General features: G+C 37.1%; 1 protein-coding gene across 1 annotated transcript in view; it reads right to left on the bottom strand.

The window, feature by feature from the left end:
* The window catches only part of LOC150074910 (glycine receptor subunit alpha-1-like), a 188,716-nt gene that overhangs the window by 42,225 nt on the left and 127,361 nt on the right, over nucleotides 1-19,130 (bottom strand). Inside the window, exon 7 of the mRNA XM_090389380.1 lies at nucleotides 8,765-8,847. Coding sequence (XP_090245506.1) covers nucleotides 8,765-8,847 — 83 coding nt within the window. The remainder of the gene's footprint in view (nucleotides 1-8,764; nucleotides 8,848-19,130) is intronic.

Below are 19,130 nucleotides of genomic sequence, written 5' to 3'. Positions count from 1 at the left end.
CTATCTAGATATGTATAGATGGCATTAATTAGTTATTGTTTAGTTTACTTTACATAAGATATTTATTAATTTTCTATATTAGATAGTATGAATCAGAGCTGTAATACTCAATATGTTCTACGTTGATAATAATGTTAGTAAATTAATAAGAGGAGTTTACCTCAATATAGTACGTGGAACACTTCCGTATGATACCCTCCAGAAATTAAAACGGAAAAAACGAAAAAATCGACAACTTACCGGTACATTAAAGTAAAATATAAATAATTAAATAATCAATTTAACACAATTCAAAATCAATTCAAAACAATTAAAATTCAAATTAACGCAATTAAAAGAATCTAACGAAAATATTCAAAACGATTTTCCTTCCTGAAGCTGACAATGCTTTTCGACCGACTGTCGTGATCACAGGAATGAAAATTACCGAATCAGGCTAAACCTGCAACTTAAATAGTGATTATGTGTCTTCGCGCATGCGCGTAAAGGTCCACGCATCGGAGATCAAATATGGCCGCCGAACATTAACAGAATTCTCGTGTAATTTAATTTCAACGGTTTCTGCAATTAATAGTCGCGTATAATTACGTTGAACGTTAAGTATTTTGGCCTCGTTAAATAAAAAAAGTATGTTTTTCGTTAATGGCATGAAAGGCTAATTCTGACGCTGCTGAACGAGAAGCACGAACAGAGGCTTCGTGTTGATTTACACGGATATTAAGAGAAAACCGCGTCGAACCCTGATAAGACTAGTCGCAATCACCGCAAGAAATGTTGTATACTAGATCATTAATTTGTGTTGCGAACGCCGAAAGAACCGAGCGATTGTTCAATATAGTGTGTAACTTCCGTATAGGCCTAGCTATAATTTTAAATTCGGTATCTTTAAAGAATCTGTTAAGCTGTTTGTGCCACTGTTCAATATCACTGGCGACATCACGTAATATTGTTAAGCTTGCCTTAAAATCTCGATATTCGGATAAACAAAAATACCTTTCCCAGGTTAGGAAGCTTCGCGATAAATTAAAAAATTATCTACATCCGAACGATTGGTCTGTATTGAAGACCTCCATAGATTTGCGACGGGAAGCACAATCCTCAGAAATAAAAAACAGACACGTTAATAAGTTGCAAACATTATCGAATAGTTCAAGACACGTTCATACGAATTCTAACACATTGTCGCGAGCTTGCGACCAAGTTCACACGAGTTGGGTGACATCCCCCCCACAGACACATAACGCACTACCACAGAATATGTCGGCTAGTTCACGAACACCCCCTCACCCAGTATCCAACGAACCGACATATCAACAGGTTACAAATCTTTCCTCGTGTACACTATCGCAGGACCAGATTTCACTTTTATCCAAAGGATTAAATTATAATTTACCACCTCGAAAGCTGCCAAAAAAACAATGCGTAATTGATATTGAATTTGGACTTCGTAGTGTTCCACAAAAAGATGTATTTATTCAACAAGTTAACCAAGTAGTGAATAACATAAAAGAAACGCGACTTCCTAAATTGAATACACATGACAGTTCAGCTTTACGAGAACTTCGAGAAAATAAGGACATTATTATACAGAGGGCAGATAAAGGAGATACAGTGGTAATACTAGATAAACATGATTATATTAATAAGTTAGATTCAGTTGTATCTGATACCTCCACTTATTGTGAAGTGGACCCGACACTGTTTACCAATTTGGTAAATCAATACAATAAAATGTTAACCACATATCGTAAAAACGACTACATTACTATGGTTCAGTTGAAGGAATTGAAGTCCAGAACATACAATATTCCTGCACTTTTTGGTCAGGTAAAATTACACAAGCCTGGATTTCCGATTCGACCTATTGTTTCCTACAGGAACTCGGCATTTTCAGCCTTAGCCACACATGTATATAACATTATAAAACCTTTTAGACAGGTTATACAATTTGGGATTAAGAATTACGATACATTATTTAATAATCTTAAAGACTGTAGACTCGGCGACAATGACAATTTATTCTCATTAGATGTTACCTCATTATATACGAATGTAAACGTTGAATACACATTAGATATTATTTGGGATATGTTAAATAAAAACTCGACACCGATTAATTATACGAAGCTGCCTATAAAGGAGATTTTTCACTTAATTAAACTATTAGTCGAGGCTAACTACATCACCTTTCGAGACAAGGTGTACAAACAAATTTTTGGATTACCAATGGGTTTGAGCCTGAGTGGCTTAATGTCAGAGATCTATCTCTCAACGATTGAGCAGATACATTTGACACCTTTTCGTCCCCGTATCACATACTATGGGAGGTATTTAGACGATGTTCTAGTTATTACCGATAGTAGTACTATCCAAGACATTTTACATTCGTTTAATAATATTCATTCTAGACTCAAATTTACATTGGAAAGGGAAGATACGGATACTAAGTCATTAAACTTTCTAAATTTCACGCTTACCCGGGACTCGAACAAAATACAATTTAGCATCTATCGAAAACCCACAAACACCGGTATGCTTCTACATTATAATAGCTACCACCCGTTCACCTACAAAAGATCGATTATCTTTAATCAATTTCTAAATGCCTATAAATATTCAACGACGGATTCTGCTTTAGACTCAGAAATACAAATATTAACTAGCAGATTCTTGAACAGGGGTTATCCCATTAACACAATAAATCGAATTAGGGTACAAGCTAAGGATAGGATACAAAATACTGCACCAATCAACAATAGTAATATCAAAAAATACTTTATTTCTGTCCCATATGTTGAATAGTGGCACAAACAGCTTAACAGATTCTTTAAAGATACCGAATTTAAAATTATAGCTAGGCCTATACGGAAGTTACACACTATACTGAACAATCGCTCGGTTCTTTCGGCGTTCGCAACACAAATTAATGATCTAGTATACAACATTTCTTGCGGTGATTGCGACTCGTCTTATCAGGGTTCGACGCGGTTTTCTCTTAATATCCGTGTAAATCAACACGAAGCCTCTGTTCGTGCTTCTCGTTCAGCAGCGTCAGAATTAGCCTTTCATGCCATTAACGAAAAACATACTTTTTTATTTAACGAGGCCAAAATACTTAACGTTCAACGTAATTATACGCGACTATTAATTGCAGAAACAGTTGAAATTAAATTACACGAGAATTCTGTTAATGTTCGGCGGCCATATTTGATCTCCGATGCGTGGACCTTTACGCGCATGCGCGAAGACACATAATCACTATTTAAGTTGCAGGTTTAGCCTGATTCGGTAATTTTCATTCCTGTGATCACGACAGTCGGTCGAAAAGCATTGTCAGCTTCAGGAAGGAAAATCGTTTTGAATATTTTCGTTAGATTCTTTTAATTGCGTTAATTTGAATTTTAATTGTTTTGAATTGATTTTGAATTGTGTTAAATTGATTATTTAATTATTTATATTTTACTTTAATTATTTATATTTTACTTTAATGTACCGGTAAGTTGTCGATTTTTTCGTTTTTTCCGTTTTAATTTCTGGAGGGTATCATACGGAAGTGTTCCACGTACTATATTGAGGTAAACTCCTCTTATTAATTTACTAACATTAATTTTCTATATAAATATATATATATATATAGTCCTCATCACGCATGATGAGGACTAAATTTCTTTTAAATGCTTACGCATTGACGCATTTTTTAGTTTCATTCCGTCCTGTAACCACGAAGTATCGAAAAGTTTCCGTCTAACTTAAGGAGGAAGAAATTTGTCTTCACGTATTTCTTATTTAGTTGTTCTTTCTACTATGAGTAAATTTGACATCATGTTTTGATGGCTGCGTCACGGTTGATAGTTTTGGAGTTGGGTTGGGGCCTCGACGGTGATTCTGGGTTATTAAGTCGGTGTCGTAGCTATTGTTATGGAACACATTAAAATGTAGTTTATTGAATTCATTTATTTTAATTAATTTACGTGATGGACTAAGAGAGTTGGATAAGAAGCCTTCCTATAAAGAGATCAAGGTAATCCCTGTATTATTTACTAAAAGTAACAAAAAAATATAGGAGATACTGAGCAGATAATAGCTCTTATTATACTATATATATCCGTTTAAAGCCCCAGGTATAGTATGAGTCCCCACCGCTGATGCAGGAGATACTCTTCGTCGGTGTTTTCCATCTCTACATTCGCTTGCCTATTACCTTTAGAATTGATCTGCTGTTCGACGATTGCTAGACTTCTTGACAAACGGTTACACTTGTTCCTATTTTTTATCTTAGTTAAGCACTTATTCTTATTTTTGAATTTCTTACATGTCCAGATCTTCCTGCAGTTCTTTCTACTTTTGTTCTCGGTAGATGGCAGGCACAGTCGGCAAATACTTCTCAAGCAAAGCTTGCACTCTTGGATCTTCAGACAAAGTACATTTAGTTTGTGGAGCAATATCTCCACGCAGAATGCATTTAGTTTGTGATGCTCCTCCGATTCTGTGATTAATGTTAATAATTAGTAAATATTTAATATTTAATGGAGTAAATAAATGTTTAATAAAATTACCTTCCGGAAAAATCTCTTGCCTTCAGGTTATAAACAGCAAGCAACGATTTTTACAAGGCAAGCGCACTATGGTTTGAGTTTACAGCCACATGGTTCGGAAGCAACGTAAAACTTTAGCTATGAGTACGCACAGAGGCGGATTTAACGGCGGGCGCACCGGGCGCGCCCTGGGCCCCGACTTCTGAAGGGCCCACGCAAAACCCCAACAAATTAGTTGAACATATTAGTTCAACTAATAGTTGAACTAATATGTTCAACTATTAGTTCAAAACTTTGTGATTATTATTATGCTATTATTAATTATAATATACATATATTATATTCAAATTTTATTGGAAATAAAACATTAATAGTACATAATATTTTTTATTTATTTAAAAAAATGGTTAACATGTATTTTTATTTTCCCTGTCTCTCTCATTTTTTTAAGGGGCCCAATATTTTCTTCTGCGCCCGGGGCCTCAACCGACTTTAATCCGCTCCTGAGTATGCATACTTTTATAAATTAAAACATTTAATTTCAAATATTGATATAAAATGTGTTTCATACCTGGATTAGTTGGACGGTTTGACCATATTTTGTTAAAAAACTGCTTCATAAAAACAACAACGCCCCCCCCCCAATACAATAAAGTGCACCCCTGGGGGCGCACTTGGTTTTTTTTTTTTTTTTTTTTTTCGGAAAAAAAAATGCTGCCCTCGCCTGAGACCGAGTAGTAGAGCCACTTTGTGGGAAAAAAATTAAAAAAAATAATAAATAAATAAATGACCTAGGCCTTTCCACCCAATTTGGGTTTCTATTACCGTCCTCACCACACCGGATGGAAAAAATCTGGGTTCGAATTATGTCAATGTCGCGAGGAATTTTTATGGGTATTTTTCATAAAAATGGCTGAGTTAGTCAGTTTCGGGTGAGGGCAGCATGGTTTTTTACTCCCGGAAACTCGGGTTTTTCGTTCATCAAACAGCAAATCGATCACAGAACAAGCGCAATTTGCAGACATTATATACAGTCTAATATTGCGTTTAAAATACTACTACAACAACAACGTCCCCTTTACGAACCCCATCCAGTCACAGAAACGAGTGAAACTATGCAAAGCAGCAGGCAAACCGGTCTGACATAACTGAGTGACTAATGTAGAAGTGGTAATACAGTATTTCTCAATCCTTTTTTTTTATAATAGGACCTACCTAAACTGCAAAAAAAAAAAAAAAAAAAAAAACTGTGCTCAATCATTTTAGAAGTTATATTTACAGACGTTTTGGCTTCTCGATTTTTCTCATCCAGAATAAAAATAAAAGTAACAAAAAAGTAGTTATCCCTTATTGCATATTATATTATATCATATTTTATTTTTATGCGATTATTGTTTCACTGAAATTTCCTGCCACCCACCCAGTTTTTTCTTGGTGGGATGCAGAAAAATCTGCAAAATTTGGTAATGTATATACTGTATATCTTAATCTGTGACCATTCCAGAGTATAAACTGAAAACGTATTTATTTTATAGAGTACACAAGACTTACAAAAAAAAAAAAGTCTTGGAATTGCACAATGGACTAAACCTCAATGTCATGAATATAGGAGTTCTTCCTCCCGTCCCCCATTGGTTGATCGTGTCAAGACAATTAATGAGATGAAGAGTCAGTGTAGTGTCTTCCATACAGTGCCTCCACAATGTGCAGAAAAGACCCGAATTAGAGTTATTGTGGTTGCCGTTACCTTTGCTTCCTTAATTAATAAAAACCTTTGTTTTTTTAAACAAATTTTAAAAACAACATCCTTATATCTTCTTTGACTTATACTACACTCAAGCAAAAAAAAAAAAAAAAAAAGTAGTAAGGTAACTGCAATAAATAAATAAATACAAAATAAGTTTCCTGTTTATACACCGGGATTGCCACAATGGGACAGTGGAGTTTACTTGAGAAAATACAAGAGAAGTGAGTGACCCATTCTGAGTTAGGCGGGGTTAAACAACGGTTAATTCAAATGTGCACACTAAAATGCATAACATAAAAGGTATTGTTTAGTAATCTCCTAAAATAAATAGATAATGGGGCATATTCATCGAGTAGGAGGACGGCAAAACGAATACATCAGAAGTTCTCAAACTCTCTCGGTTCACGGCGCCCTTAGTATCTTAGTTATTTTTTCACGGCGCCCCTAGGCCAAACGAAATACCTAACAATTCCGTTTATTTAGTAGGTAGGTCCAAACAACTTAATAAGTAATGTTGAAACTGCGAACTGCCTCGAGCTAGTAGTTCGCGCGGTGTCCGACAGATGTCGAGTATCACTGTGTTTCACTCGAAAATTTATATTTTAAATTTAGCCCCTGCGAGTTCGCTGCGGCGCACTGGGACGCCAAGGCACACAGTTTGGGGCCGTTGGAATACATTATTAATGAAACCTCTCCATGTAGTGGAAAAGAGCGATACTGTATTTCGATTTGCATCGGATAGTTTAAGTCTTGGCACGGCCTTAGTCTTGTGTCATTATACGAATCAGTTCCTTGATGTGAGATGATAAATCTAAGCCGATTATTATTAGTCATTCCAAGATTTCTAAGATCTGGGTTATTTTGAGCCTTACATCCGGGAAACTACAGTGGATTCCGGTTATTTGGGCCACCGGTTAATCAACGCAGCCATTTATTTAGGGCAAATCTTAAAAAACAGAGCCCAATCGAGAAAATAGCCAGGGTTTACTTCCCTTAATTGGGACAAAATGCCGTTTAATCGGGGCAGGAGACCGCAGCACTGAAGATTACCCTACGATTGTCTCCGACCATACCACGTAGTTCGGTCGGATTTCTGGAGGTCACAACCATAAAACAATAAAAACAATTAGCAGTCACCTGTTTATTGGGCTTTTGTGTTAGTGAAATCTATCATAAACTCATAGTAAACTCGATCTTATTGAATTTGCGATAATACCGACAGCTGGAATTCTGTGGGTTATTATGGTAAAATGCGTTTACACTTCTATGGAATCTTCAATCATATAAAAAAAAATAAATTTTCAGAATCTTCTCTTCATTCCTATTTTTAAAGCTTCGTAATTTGTTACTCCTTTCTCACTTGCGCGTATCGTGTTACTTGCAATTTGTGTGTGTCGTGTTTTTTGTTAATGATTGCTTATCTTTTTACTGTTTTAAATTTTAACCCCCACCCACAAATGACAGTGAACAGAAATGTCAACTACTTTAATTAGTATGTACACATTATTACAGTACGTATATTCTTCAGAATTTCACGTATCATTTAATTTTTTAATTGGTAAGGTAATAAAGGGTAAATTTGTACTTAATATATCTTTACTTTTATAGCCTGTCGATAATATTCCTCCTATTTTCGCTAATTATAATTAGAATCGCTGTTTAATTGAATTAAAATTCAATTCACAAACGTGATCACAATGACCGGCGCTTATTACACATCATATAGTGAACAGTACTTACAATGGTGACTCCATCATAACGTGATTTGATTGTACGGTAAACTAATTGTAAAGGTGGGGAGGGGGGCTTTGTATTTTTAACTATTTACGTGAAACTTCGGATAATTGGGGCAGCCGCTTAATCGGGCCAAAATGCGCTAGTACCGATGTGTCCCAAATAACAGGAATCGACTGTATATCATTGATATCCAAGAAAACCTAACAAGCAGAAACAGTTTTGATGTGCTGCTAAATCCGGAATATCGCTGACACCAAGATTATAAGCCTTCCACTGTATATTCCTCAAATAAAGCGAATGATTTATTCATAGATATTCATAGATGCTTTGAACATTTCGCCGCTTGCCATTTGTTCAGAGAAGTCTGGGTTCAAATCTTGTTGATAATCGGAGGAATTTCTACAGGTGTCGGGATTGTAATTAGTCCATGTCAGTCAGAGAGAGTATGGTTCCCCATGAGCTGTTCCGGGTTTTTCAGCCTGCACAACATGCAAATCGCCCTGTGAACACACACACACATTCGTATAGACTTAGAAAAAAAGTCTGTGTATAAAAGCTCCAAAAACAACAACCCTCAAAGTCTTGGTGATCCCTTTTCGATTTCAGAGTTATAACAGCTTACATGATATAATGTGCTGAGACGTCTAAAATTTATTTTTTGAGAATTTCTTTTGCATTGTAATTATGGTATTAATTGGTAATCGATTTTAACATGGAGAAGAAGAATAATGAATAAATAACTTACTACTTTCAATTTCAAGTCTGCATTGTTGCTTATCCAGGGGATATCGGTAGAATTCCATCTTACACAGGGGTCTCAGCTTTACTCTACGTTAAAAAAATAACAACAAAAAAAAAAAAAACATTCAAATTAGAACAGCATTAATTACAAAATATACCTTCAATGTGTCTTATTAAAGTACCATATGTTTAGCAAAATTCTCCCTTCCCACAGATTACTATTCCAAGATATATACTGTTTTCAGAATTCAACTTTAATATTTGACATGCATCTCCTTTGGCGACCTTTGTATCCAGACTATTAAATCATTTAAAAGGTCTTGCACAAGAAAAATGAACTTCTCAATAATATTCATAATATTTGTTATTCAAATGAATGTACAATTCTCTATTATTTTAATAAATTTAAAAATCTATTAAATTAACTATATATAACTATAACTTTTTTCATAACGGATATACAGATATCCGTTATGAAAAAATAGGCGCGGAAAAAAAGATTTTATTAGTGAGTAGCAGAAAGGAGTGATAATATTTGGCAAGTTTAAAAGCACATCCTGAAGAAGTGGCTGAATTTGTTCAGAGTTCACAGAAAAACCAACAAGGCATTTCATCTGGCCTGTGTGTAAGATGTCGTACAGCTAGTGGTGGTCGGTGATACTCTGGGATGTTTTAATTATTATGACTTGAGTCCCCCTACTTGAAATACCAATCAAGATAAATCAGGCTGGCTATACAAATATTCTGGATGATCGGGTTGTGTATTTTGTAGAACATCTGAGGAACACTCATCATTCGATTGTGGGGGGCGGGGTAACGTTTATTACTTATGGGGTTATTTTTTTTGTATATCTTCCTTTTGTATTAATATTTTAATTTTTTATTACTTATATCCCCTTTTTTATATGTATATCCCCGTAGTCCAATCCTCCCACTTAGCATCTGACTTGTTTGTTCTCAGAAGATTACCTGACTCGTAGGGGACCTTAATTATTTTAAGTATTTCTCCACAGGATTGGCTGAGTTTCGGAATGACAGACTCCCACACATGAATATAAAATAAAACAATGTTTATTAACATATCATACAAAAACTAGCAATAGCAGTTATTCAAACTATATTTAGCTGGTGACTTGTTATTTCATTAACCTTTATATGTGTAAATATCTTGTTCAAGCTCAATTGTTTCATCATCAGATATTCTACTCTAATACACATTATTATTCATTATGTCATGGTGTCTCTTCATGTTCTTTACAGGGACTTCAATAGGTCGTGTCATACACTTTACATAGATTCTTCCCACTCTTCTTCTGAACAGTCTGTATAATAAACCAACTACCAGCCAATGAACTGGCTCACAAAAACCTTCAGAGTTCGTGTCTCAATTTGTAAGAAAATTGCATTTATTCAATCAGACACCCTTTCTGCAATCAGGTCAACAGGAAATATTAATCAATTCAATTTAACATTACCCTTTAGAACAGATAATCCTCTATACCGTTATATATCACTTATTAATTAGCCCCTACTTAAATCAGAAATACTCTCCACAAATCAACTCATAATAAATCGAAATTTCAACCTTTAATTTCATACATATTATAAAAACCTTTCCCAACTTTAAACAATTCTTAGTTATCTATTATACCCTCTCCTTCCAGCAAGCATTAATATGAGGAGCTTCACTTCAGATTATAGGCTACGTCCGTCTTAAATACCTAACACTTTTATTCATTACTTAAACCTCCCTCCTTAACCATATATGTCTAGTTATCTTAAAGTCCTCTCCTTAATAAATTAAGTACACCTATGTCGGTAAACTCTCTAGCACTTACGTGTTTGGCCTGGAACTTTCCTCCCTGCTCGGATTCCTTTCATATCGGTCATTCAGGTACTGGAATGCGGGGGCGCTCTTTTGGGGATCTCGGTGATTACGGTGCTTCCCTACCGGGTACTGCACGGCTGGAATCAATCAGTGTCGCATACTCTTTACCGGTCAGCATTTCTTCTTCCGTGGATAGAGGGGTTTTCGAGTAGGTCAATGGTTCGACCACTCATTCGACTGGCTTTGCCTATATAATTCTCAGGGTGTGATTCTTCCTCACTATGGCTTCCATGTTTACAGGCGAACATTCCTACTGGCTGTCGGGATATGCAGAATTTCTATCACTGCTTCCATCTACCTCAGGTCTGCAGCTATCACCCAAACTAGACTGCTGCTCTGCTTAGTATCGTTCTCCAACTCCTTCAATTCATTCTCCAGACCGCTCCGTGAACTTCTTCAGCCTCCTCCGAAAACTTCTTCCGAATCTCACGAAAACTTTTCCAGAAAGCCACGAACTTCTTCAGAATCTCCCTCTCAAAATTCCCTCTATTTTCTTCCTGGCCAATAGGAGATCTGCACATCCTTTTTCCTGTGTTCTCATTTGTCTCCTCTCCTCTTCAGTGGGCGGGTCTTCTTTATTCTTTGTGCCCCAACTTCCGTGGACCTCGAACATACCAGAACAATCCAGAAAGAGAAGCGGAAGTTCAGGTCAACTGAGAAGCGTCACAGCTCCTCCCGTGACCTCACGCGCGCACACCTGGTGACGTCGCCTACCTCTAATAGCGTCTCACCGTGAAATCTTTAAGAGGGTCAGCTTAAGCACTCTTGGCCCTTACTATGGTGCATCTGCCTCTGTCTTAATGGGGGATTTGTCATGGTATATTACTTTCACTGACTCGTCAAAGAACTTCCATACAAACAAGCTACAACTACACAAGGAGTGACTGGAAGGTATTTTTGAATTCCAGTGCTACTTAACTGATGTTGTTTTTACCAGAAAACGACTATTCGTATTACAGTTAAATTCTCATAATATTTAACCATTTATATTAATTAATGTAAGGACGGGTCCTTACATAGCATTCCTCTTCCCCTAAAAAAATTTATATTCCATATGTAAATTTTTTTCTTTCTTTCTTTCCTCAGACGGATATGCCTTTATCCCAGATCCACTTAATTGACAGCCAATCTCCTCTAATTGCCTTTCTATACTTTCTAATTACACTCATATACCAGACATTACTTAAACTTATATTAAGCTTCATTACTTACTCCCATCCCATATTTTCGTCGAATACTGCTCCTAGATACATTTGCTGCATCCTGTTTATTTCCTTCAGTTTGTATGCCTTCTCCTCACTGGAAGCTTCAGTTCTGTAACTTCCCAATCCTTCGATTCCTTTAATTTCTGTTGCTCCATTTAATTTGCGATCCTTCTCATCACAGCCATTTTCTCCCCCTTCATGTGTTTTCTCTCCCGAATGTAAATCGACCCTTTCTCTCGTTTCCAAAACTCCCACGTGTAACACCCTCCCCTTTTCTTGGCACTTTCCCTCATTATTCCTATTTGTTTTGGTGTTCTTATTTAATTCCCATTTGTTTTGTGTAACCAGAACTTTATTATCTGTGCTTGCCTTACACCCTTCTAATTCTTCCCCACTAGCTTCCTTTGGAGTTTCCCCTTTCTCTGGCTCATACTGGGCTCTGCCGCCTGCCTTTCGCCTCCTGTCTACCTTTGGACTCGCCTGGGTATTACTGCCGAATATAATGCGGCCATTTCTCACATCTATCTTGGCTCTTAATTTCCTTAGCAGGTCCGTGCCTAGTATTGCGTCGTGTCGACGACTGTTTATTCTGTTTGCCACAAAATATGAATGGGCCACCAAGTTTTCACACCCCTGTATTCTTACCTTGTCTCTGACAATATAATCGGTGTGAATTTCTCCAGCACCTACCCCCTCCACAAGAAATTCGCGGCAACATCTCACATCTCCCTTATTTGACCCTTTGCAATATCTGATGAGGTAATCCCACATTAAAATAGACCTTGAGGCTCCTGTGTCCACAAGAAATTTACCTGGTATCCCACCTAAGCTGCCCTTTACATATAACAGGTCGTTTCTCCTGCCATTATCATTTACAGCACCTAAAGATATCTTTTTTCCTTTGGCTGTGTTTAAGTGTAATGCTTGCCTCTCCCAGCGGGCATGTCTAAAAGATCTATGTCTTTTAACTACGGCATTGTTAATGCGCTCTCGTTCATTCCTGTACTCACCATGTTTAGCGCAATGCCTTTCCTCCCTGTGCTGGTCCATGTTTCTGGGGTTTTTAAAGTGTGGGTACCTGTCTCGTTCCCAATACTCTCCCCTTTCCCAGTTATTGCTAGCGCCCCGTCTTACTTTGCAGTCGCGGGTCCAATGGTCTGTGTTCTGGCACCTATAACACCATTTACGACCGCCATCCTTGTCTCCCCCCTCGTTTGTTCGTGAAACTATACCCAATCTTTGTTTCACTTCCGTTTGTTGCTGAATTTCTCTAGCATCATTGCTTAAGGAGAGCCTTTCCATCATCCACTCCATCTTTCTTTCGATGCTATTTAAATGTTTAGCTAACCCTTCGATTTCGCTTCCCCACTCCCTCGATTCCTTTCCTGTTTCAGGCTGCTTTCTGTCGGTCATTGCGTTTATTTCCCTTGCCCCCGTATTTTTGCTAAAGTTCTCAAGCCTTTCTTCCTCTAATGAGTGGGTGTACGCGTCTGTTAATGTTTCTGGATTTTTTCTTAGTACTTCTTTTTTAAAATTGTGCCTGAGCCCTGTGATGAACTGCCCAGTTAGTATTTTTTCGAATGCCTGTTTCTCCGATTCCGATGTTTCTGTATTTAGTTTTAAATTTAGGAGGCGCTGGTGGAATTCGCTTACTGTTTCGCGAGTGGTTTGCGTGTATCCCCCCAATTTTCCTATGCTTGTTAACAAGTCATTCTTTTTCCCAAATATTTTTCTTAATGTCTCAGTGAATCTGTGGAGCGTTACTATTTCTTCTGCCACTGTAGCCTGCCTGTATTTTTCTAATGCCTGTCCTTCTAATTTAAATTCCCCTATAGTTATGACATCCATATCGCTTAACTCTTCCTTATCCTTAATTAGCTTTAATTTATGAATAAATTTTTCCACTCTTTCACCTGATTCCCCCTTAAATGGTTTCAAATACTTGCTGTATTTGATTTGTCCTGACCCCTTTGCTACCCCGCTTACCATTCTCACCTCTGGTTTTTCTTGGCCTTCATGTTCGTCACTGTGGCCCCCAAAATTTTCGCAATCCTCACCGCGTTTCCTACCCTTTCTTGGCATTTTTATTTTATATCTATTAATCTCTAGCTATCAACTTTAACTAATCAATATGTCTGCCGATTAATCTTTCTACAATTCTTTAACTATATTAGATAATCCAATTCAATCTATCATTAACATTTACCTGCTTGATCAATAATCAATTAGTAAAATTTCAACACCCAATAATTATAAAACTTATTAATTTTTACCTATCTATCCTTGAGGTTTCCCTGTCCGGTCTCACTAATTAATTCAATTGTACATAAATAATAATTTCCAGTTCAACGCTAAATCAATACTTGTCTCTAAAATCCACCGTTATTTACCTGTTCCATCTAAAATTCATTCAACAATAATCAACTCAGTAATACATATATAATTCTAACTTACGCTTTCTGGCTCGCCAGCTGAATTTTTTCTATCAGTTTCAGCAACTGGATTACATATATATACATGTATATCTATTTTCCTGTCGTTCTGAACTCAGCCTTCCGTTGTGCAGAATTATCCTGGCTTTCGCTCGCCAATTGTGGGGGGCGGGGTAACGTTTATTACTTATGGGGTTATTTTTTTTGTATATCTTCCTTTTGTATTAATATTTTAATTTTTTATTACTTATATCCCCTTTTTTATATGTATATCCCCGTAGTCCAATCCTCCCACTTAGCATCTGACTTGTTTGTTCTCAGAAGATTACCTGACTCGTAGGGGACCTTAATTATTTTAAGTATTTCTCCACAGGATTGGCTGAGTTTCGGAATGACAGACTCCCACACATGAATATAAAATAAAACAATGTTTATTAACATATCATACAAAAACTAGCAATAGCAGTTATTCAAACTATATTTAGCTGGTGACTTGTTATTTCATTAACCTTTATATGTGTAAATATCTTGTTCAAGCTCAATTGTTTCATCATCAGATATTCTACTCTAATACACATTATTATTCATTATGTCATGGTGTCTCTTCATGTTCTTTACAGGGACTTCAATAGGTCGTGTCATACACTTTACATAGATTCTTCCCACTCTTCTTCTGAACAGTCTGTATAATAAACCAACTACCAGCCAATGAACTGGCTCACAAAAACCTTCAGAGTTCGTGTCTCAATTTGTAAGAAAATTGCATTTATTCAATCAGACACCCTTTCTGCAATCAGGTCAACAGGAAATATTAATCAATTCAATTTAACATTACCCTTTAGAACAGATAATCCTCTATACCGTTATATATCACTTATTAATTAGCCCCTACTTAAATCAGAAATACTCTCCACAAATCAACTCATAATAAATCGAAATTTCAACCTTTAATTTCATACATATTATAAAAACCTTTCCCAACTTTAAACAATTCTTAGTTATCTATTATACCCTCTCCTTCCAGCAAGCATTAATATGAGGAGCTTCACTTCAGATTATAGGCTACGTCCGTCTTAAATACCTAACACTTTTATTCATTACTTAAACCTCCCTCCTTAACCATATATGTCTAGTTATCTTAAAGTCCTCTCCTTAATAAATTAAGTACACCTATGTCGGTAAACTCTCTAGCACTTACGTGTTTGGCCTGGAACTTTCCTCCCTGCTCGGATTCCTTTCATATCGGTCATTCAGGTACTGGAATGCGGGGGCGCTCTTTTGGGGATCTCGGTGATTACGGTGCTTCCCTACCGGGTACTGCACGGCTGGAATCAATCAGTGTCGCATACTCTTTACCGGTCAGCATTTCTTCTTCCGTGGATAGAGGGGTTTTCGAGTAGGTCAATGGTTCGACCACTCATTCGACTGGCTTTGCCTATATAATTCTCAGGGTGTGATTCTTCCTCACTATGGCTTCCATGTTTACAGGCGAACATTCCTACTGGCTGTCGGGATATGCAGAATTTCTATCACTGCTTCCATCTACCTCAGGTCTGCAGCTATCACCCAAACTAGACTGCTGCTCTGCTTAGTATCGTTCTCCAACTCCTTCAATTCATTCTCCAGACCGCTCCGTGAACTTCTTCAGCCTCCTCCGAAAACTTCTTCCGAATCTCACGAAAACTTTTCCAGAAAGCCACGAACTTCTTCAGAATCTCCCTCTCAAAATTCCCTCTATTTTCTTCCTGGCCAATAGGAGATCTGCACATCCTTTTTCCTGTGTTCTCATTTGTCTCCTCTCCTCTTCAGTGGGCGGGTCTTCTTTATTCTTTGTGCCCCAACTTCCGTGGACCTCGAACATACCAGAACAATCCAGAAAGAGAAGCGGAAGTTCAGGTCAACTGAGAAGCGTCACAGCTCCTCCCGTGACCTCACGCGCGCACACCTGGTGACGTCGCCTACCTCTAATAGCGTCTCACCGTGAAATCTTTAAGAGGGTCAGCTTAAGCACTCTTGGCCCTTACTATGGTGCATCTGCCTCTGTCTTAATGGGGGATTTGTCATGGTATATTACTTTCACTGACTCGTCAAAGAACTTCCATACAAACAAGCTACAACTACACAAGGAGTGACTGGAAGGTATTTTTGAATTCCAGTGCTACTTAACTGATGTTGTTTTTACCAGAAAACGACTATTCGTATTACAGTTAAATTCTCATAATATTTAACCATTTATATTAATTAATGTAAGGACGGGTCCTTACACGATACTCCTGTATTCCAAGAAGGCAAATATCGGGTTCACAGGGTTTTAAATCGACACGAGGAAATGGTAGGACATTTAAGTTTGTCACTGAAGTCAACAGATTTAAATCATATAGAGCAGTTTCCCAACTTTTTTTTTTTTTTTTTTTTTCAGATATGGACCACTTTTATATTTAAGGTAGGCACCACGGACGACAAAAAAATATTCAAGCTAGATTTGTGAAAATTTGCTTTCACCCAGAGAGCAATTGATTTCTAGAACAAACTTCAGTCTGGTATTGTAGAAGTGAGTAGTTTCAATAAATTGAAGGAAGGAAAATTTTTTAGAGAGAACAGACAGTTTTTTTTTCTGGCTGATGCTGAATAAACTTGCTTGCTTCCTTGCATCATTAATTGCCATTACTAATACTATTAAGCTACACATTACATACAAATATAATACGATCTACATACGTGCTCATCTGCGCGGGTAGCACAAGAGTTAAAATCATCGTACTCCTTACACGGGGTGGTAAAGGCCCGAATTCGAGTCCTGTCAATGACGGGAGGAATTTTAGGGGATTTTTTCACGCAGTGGCTAACTTAGTAGGTTTCAAATTCCCTCCCCCACCAGAAACTCGTTTTTCTTCCAGCAGAACACTCAAATTGATCAGAGAACACACAATTTATGGAAGCATTCATTACACATGGGCAGACAAGATAGTTCTTTGGGGGCTCTAATATGACATTTTATGTACGAGCTCGTAACTGTTTTTATGGGATTGTTGCCTACCACAATAAAGCTTTAATCTGTTGTCGTCCAATAGAGCACTTTCATAAGTTATGCGGCCCACAATTTAAGAAACAGTGCTGTACAGAACGTATGGATTATTTCAAACGGAAAATGAAAACACAATAGTATCTATAAAACAGTGCTGTACAGAAAGTATGGATTATTTCAAACGGAAAATGAAAACACAATAGTATCTATAAAACCTGAATGATTTGTGCGTTTAACTGTTTTCAGAATTGGCCTGACACTGATATAAACTATTTAAGGGGCCTAGTTGAACCCTACCAACTATAATTCATGAAGTGAATTATAGATAGTTGTGACGAATTGGTTGTTTTGATTGCACTAAAAGAATGGATACACATTATTAACTGAAAAATTACACAGCCGTCTTCTCGTGTTCGTAGGCTCTTCGATATTCATTTGGTGTTCGCAGGCACTAGGTGCTCGTCATTCAGAGACCCCACTACATTATATCAATCATATTAAAATGCCTTTGCGCTAAATCTAAGTTTAAATTTATAAACAAATTCAAAAACGTTTCTATAAATTTGGCTTTGATGTTATTTTACAGAACATATTCCAACACTAACTTACTAGCAACACGAACTTTGGCGACATTATTAATACCTGTGCTAACAAAAAAACCCGAAGAAACAATTTATCTTAGAAATCCGTATTTAAAAATCAGCAGCTTATTGGTGGAATAAAATCGTTGAATTATATCCGAATTATACTTTTTTTTTTTTTTTTGGGGGGGTGCCTGTTTTTTCGTAGGCCCTAGGCACTAGGCACAGCGCCTAATGGAAAAGAGATCCCTGAAGTGATTAATATTAGGTGTGTGTATGTACTTTTCCACTATAAGAAGCCCAAGAAGTCCTTTTTATTTAAAGTGCGTAGTGCAATACCGAAGCAACCCGCGTTAAAAAGGTCTTCACAATATGAGATTGATGTACTTAATAGCAAACCCAATTTGCTCATTGCTACGTACAAAATGAAGCTTAATTCTAATTGTACAATTATGTTTTATACTTCTTTCACAGAATGAGGCTTTTTTTCCTAAATCCTCTGAGCTTTTAAGGCTAGTTATTTGATGAAGCAAATTTTTAAAATGATATTGATGGAACTGGCTTATTTTGGAGAAGAATGCCTGGCCATATGCACATTGTTAAAGAATGAAAATAATACAATGTCAGGTTTTCATGTGGCTAAAGACCATGTAATTCCTCTCCTTGGTAGCATTGCAGGTTGGAACCTCTGCCTCCTGTACACCAGGGGATGCTGCTGTTGTTGTAGTGTTTTAGGTGCATCAACAACTTAAGCCATATAACGCCATATACATATTATTTCTGTAAATTGCACGTGTTCTGTGGTCGATTTGCCTGTTTGCTGGATGAAAAAACGCGATTTTCCCCGAAGAAGAGCCGTACTACCCTAGCCTGAGACAAATTAACTCAGCTACTTTGTGATATTTGTTTGTTCATAGGGTTTTAGGCGCATCAACAACTTGGGTCATACCGCAGTATATATTATGTCTATAATCTGCGCGTGTTCTTTGGTCGATTTGCCTGTTTTGCTGGACGAAAAACCAAACCCTCGTTTCCGGGAGAATAAACCATGCTACCCTCTCCTAAGACCAACTAATTCAGCCACGTTGTGAAAAAGGCCCATAAAAATTCCTCATATCGTCGTCAAGGCATAGCACAGTTAATAGAATCGCTGTCCTCCCCACATTAGGCACAACAGGAGAAATCCACAGACACTGAAGTGCATTAACAAGTAGTCTCTTTCCGTTGAATGGATCAAAG

This window comes from Mastigoproctus giganteus, unplaced genomic scaffold (assembly GCF_048544385.1).
Source record: "Mastigoproctus giganteus isolate SK-2022 unplaced genomic scaffold, ASM4854438v1 scaffold_15, whole genome shotgun sequence".
Lineage (NCBI taxonomy): Eukaryota > Metazoa > Arthropoda > Arachnida > Uropygi > Thelyphonidae > Mastigoproctus > Mastigoproctus giganteus.
The sequence above is the reverse complement of the archived record's forward strand: the minus strand, read 5'-3'. Positions and strand labels throughout refer to the sequence as shown.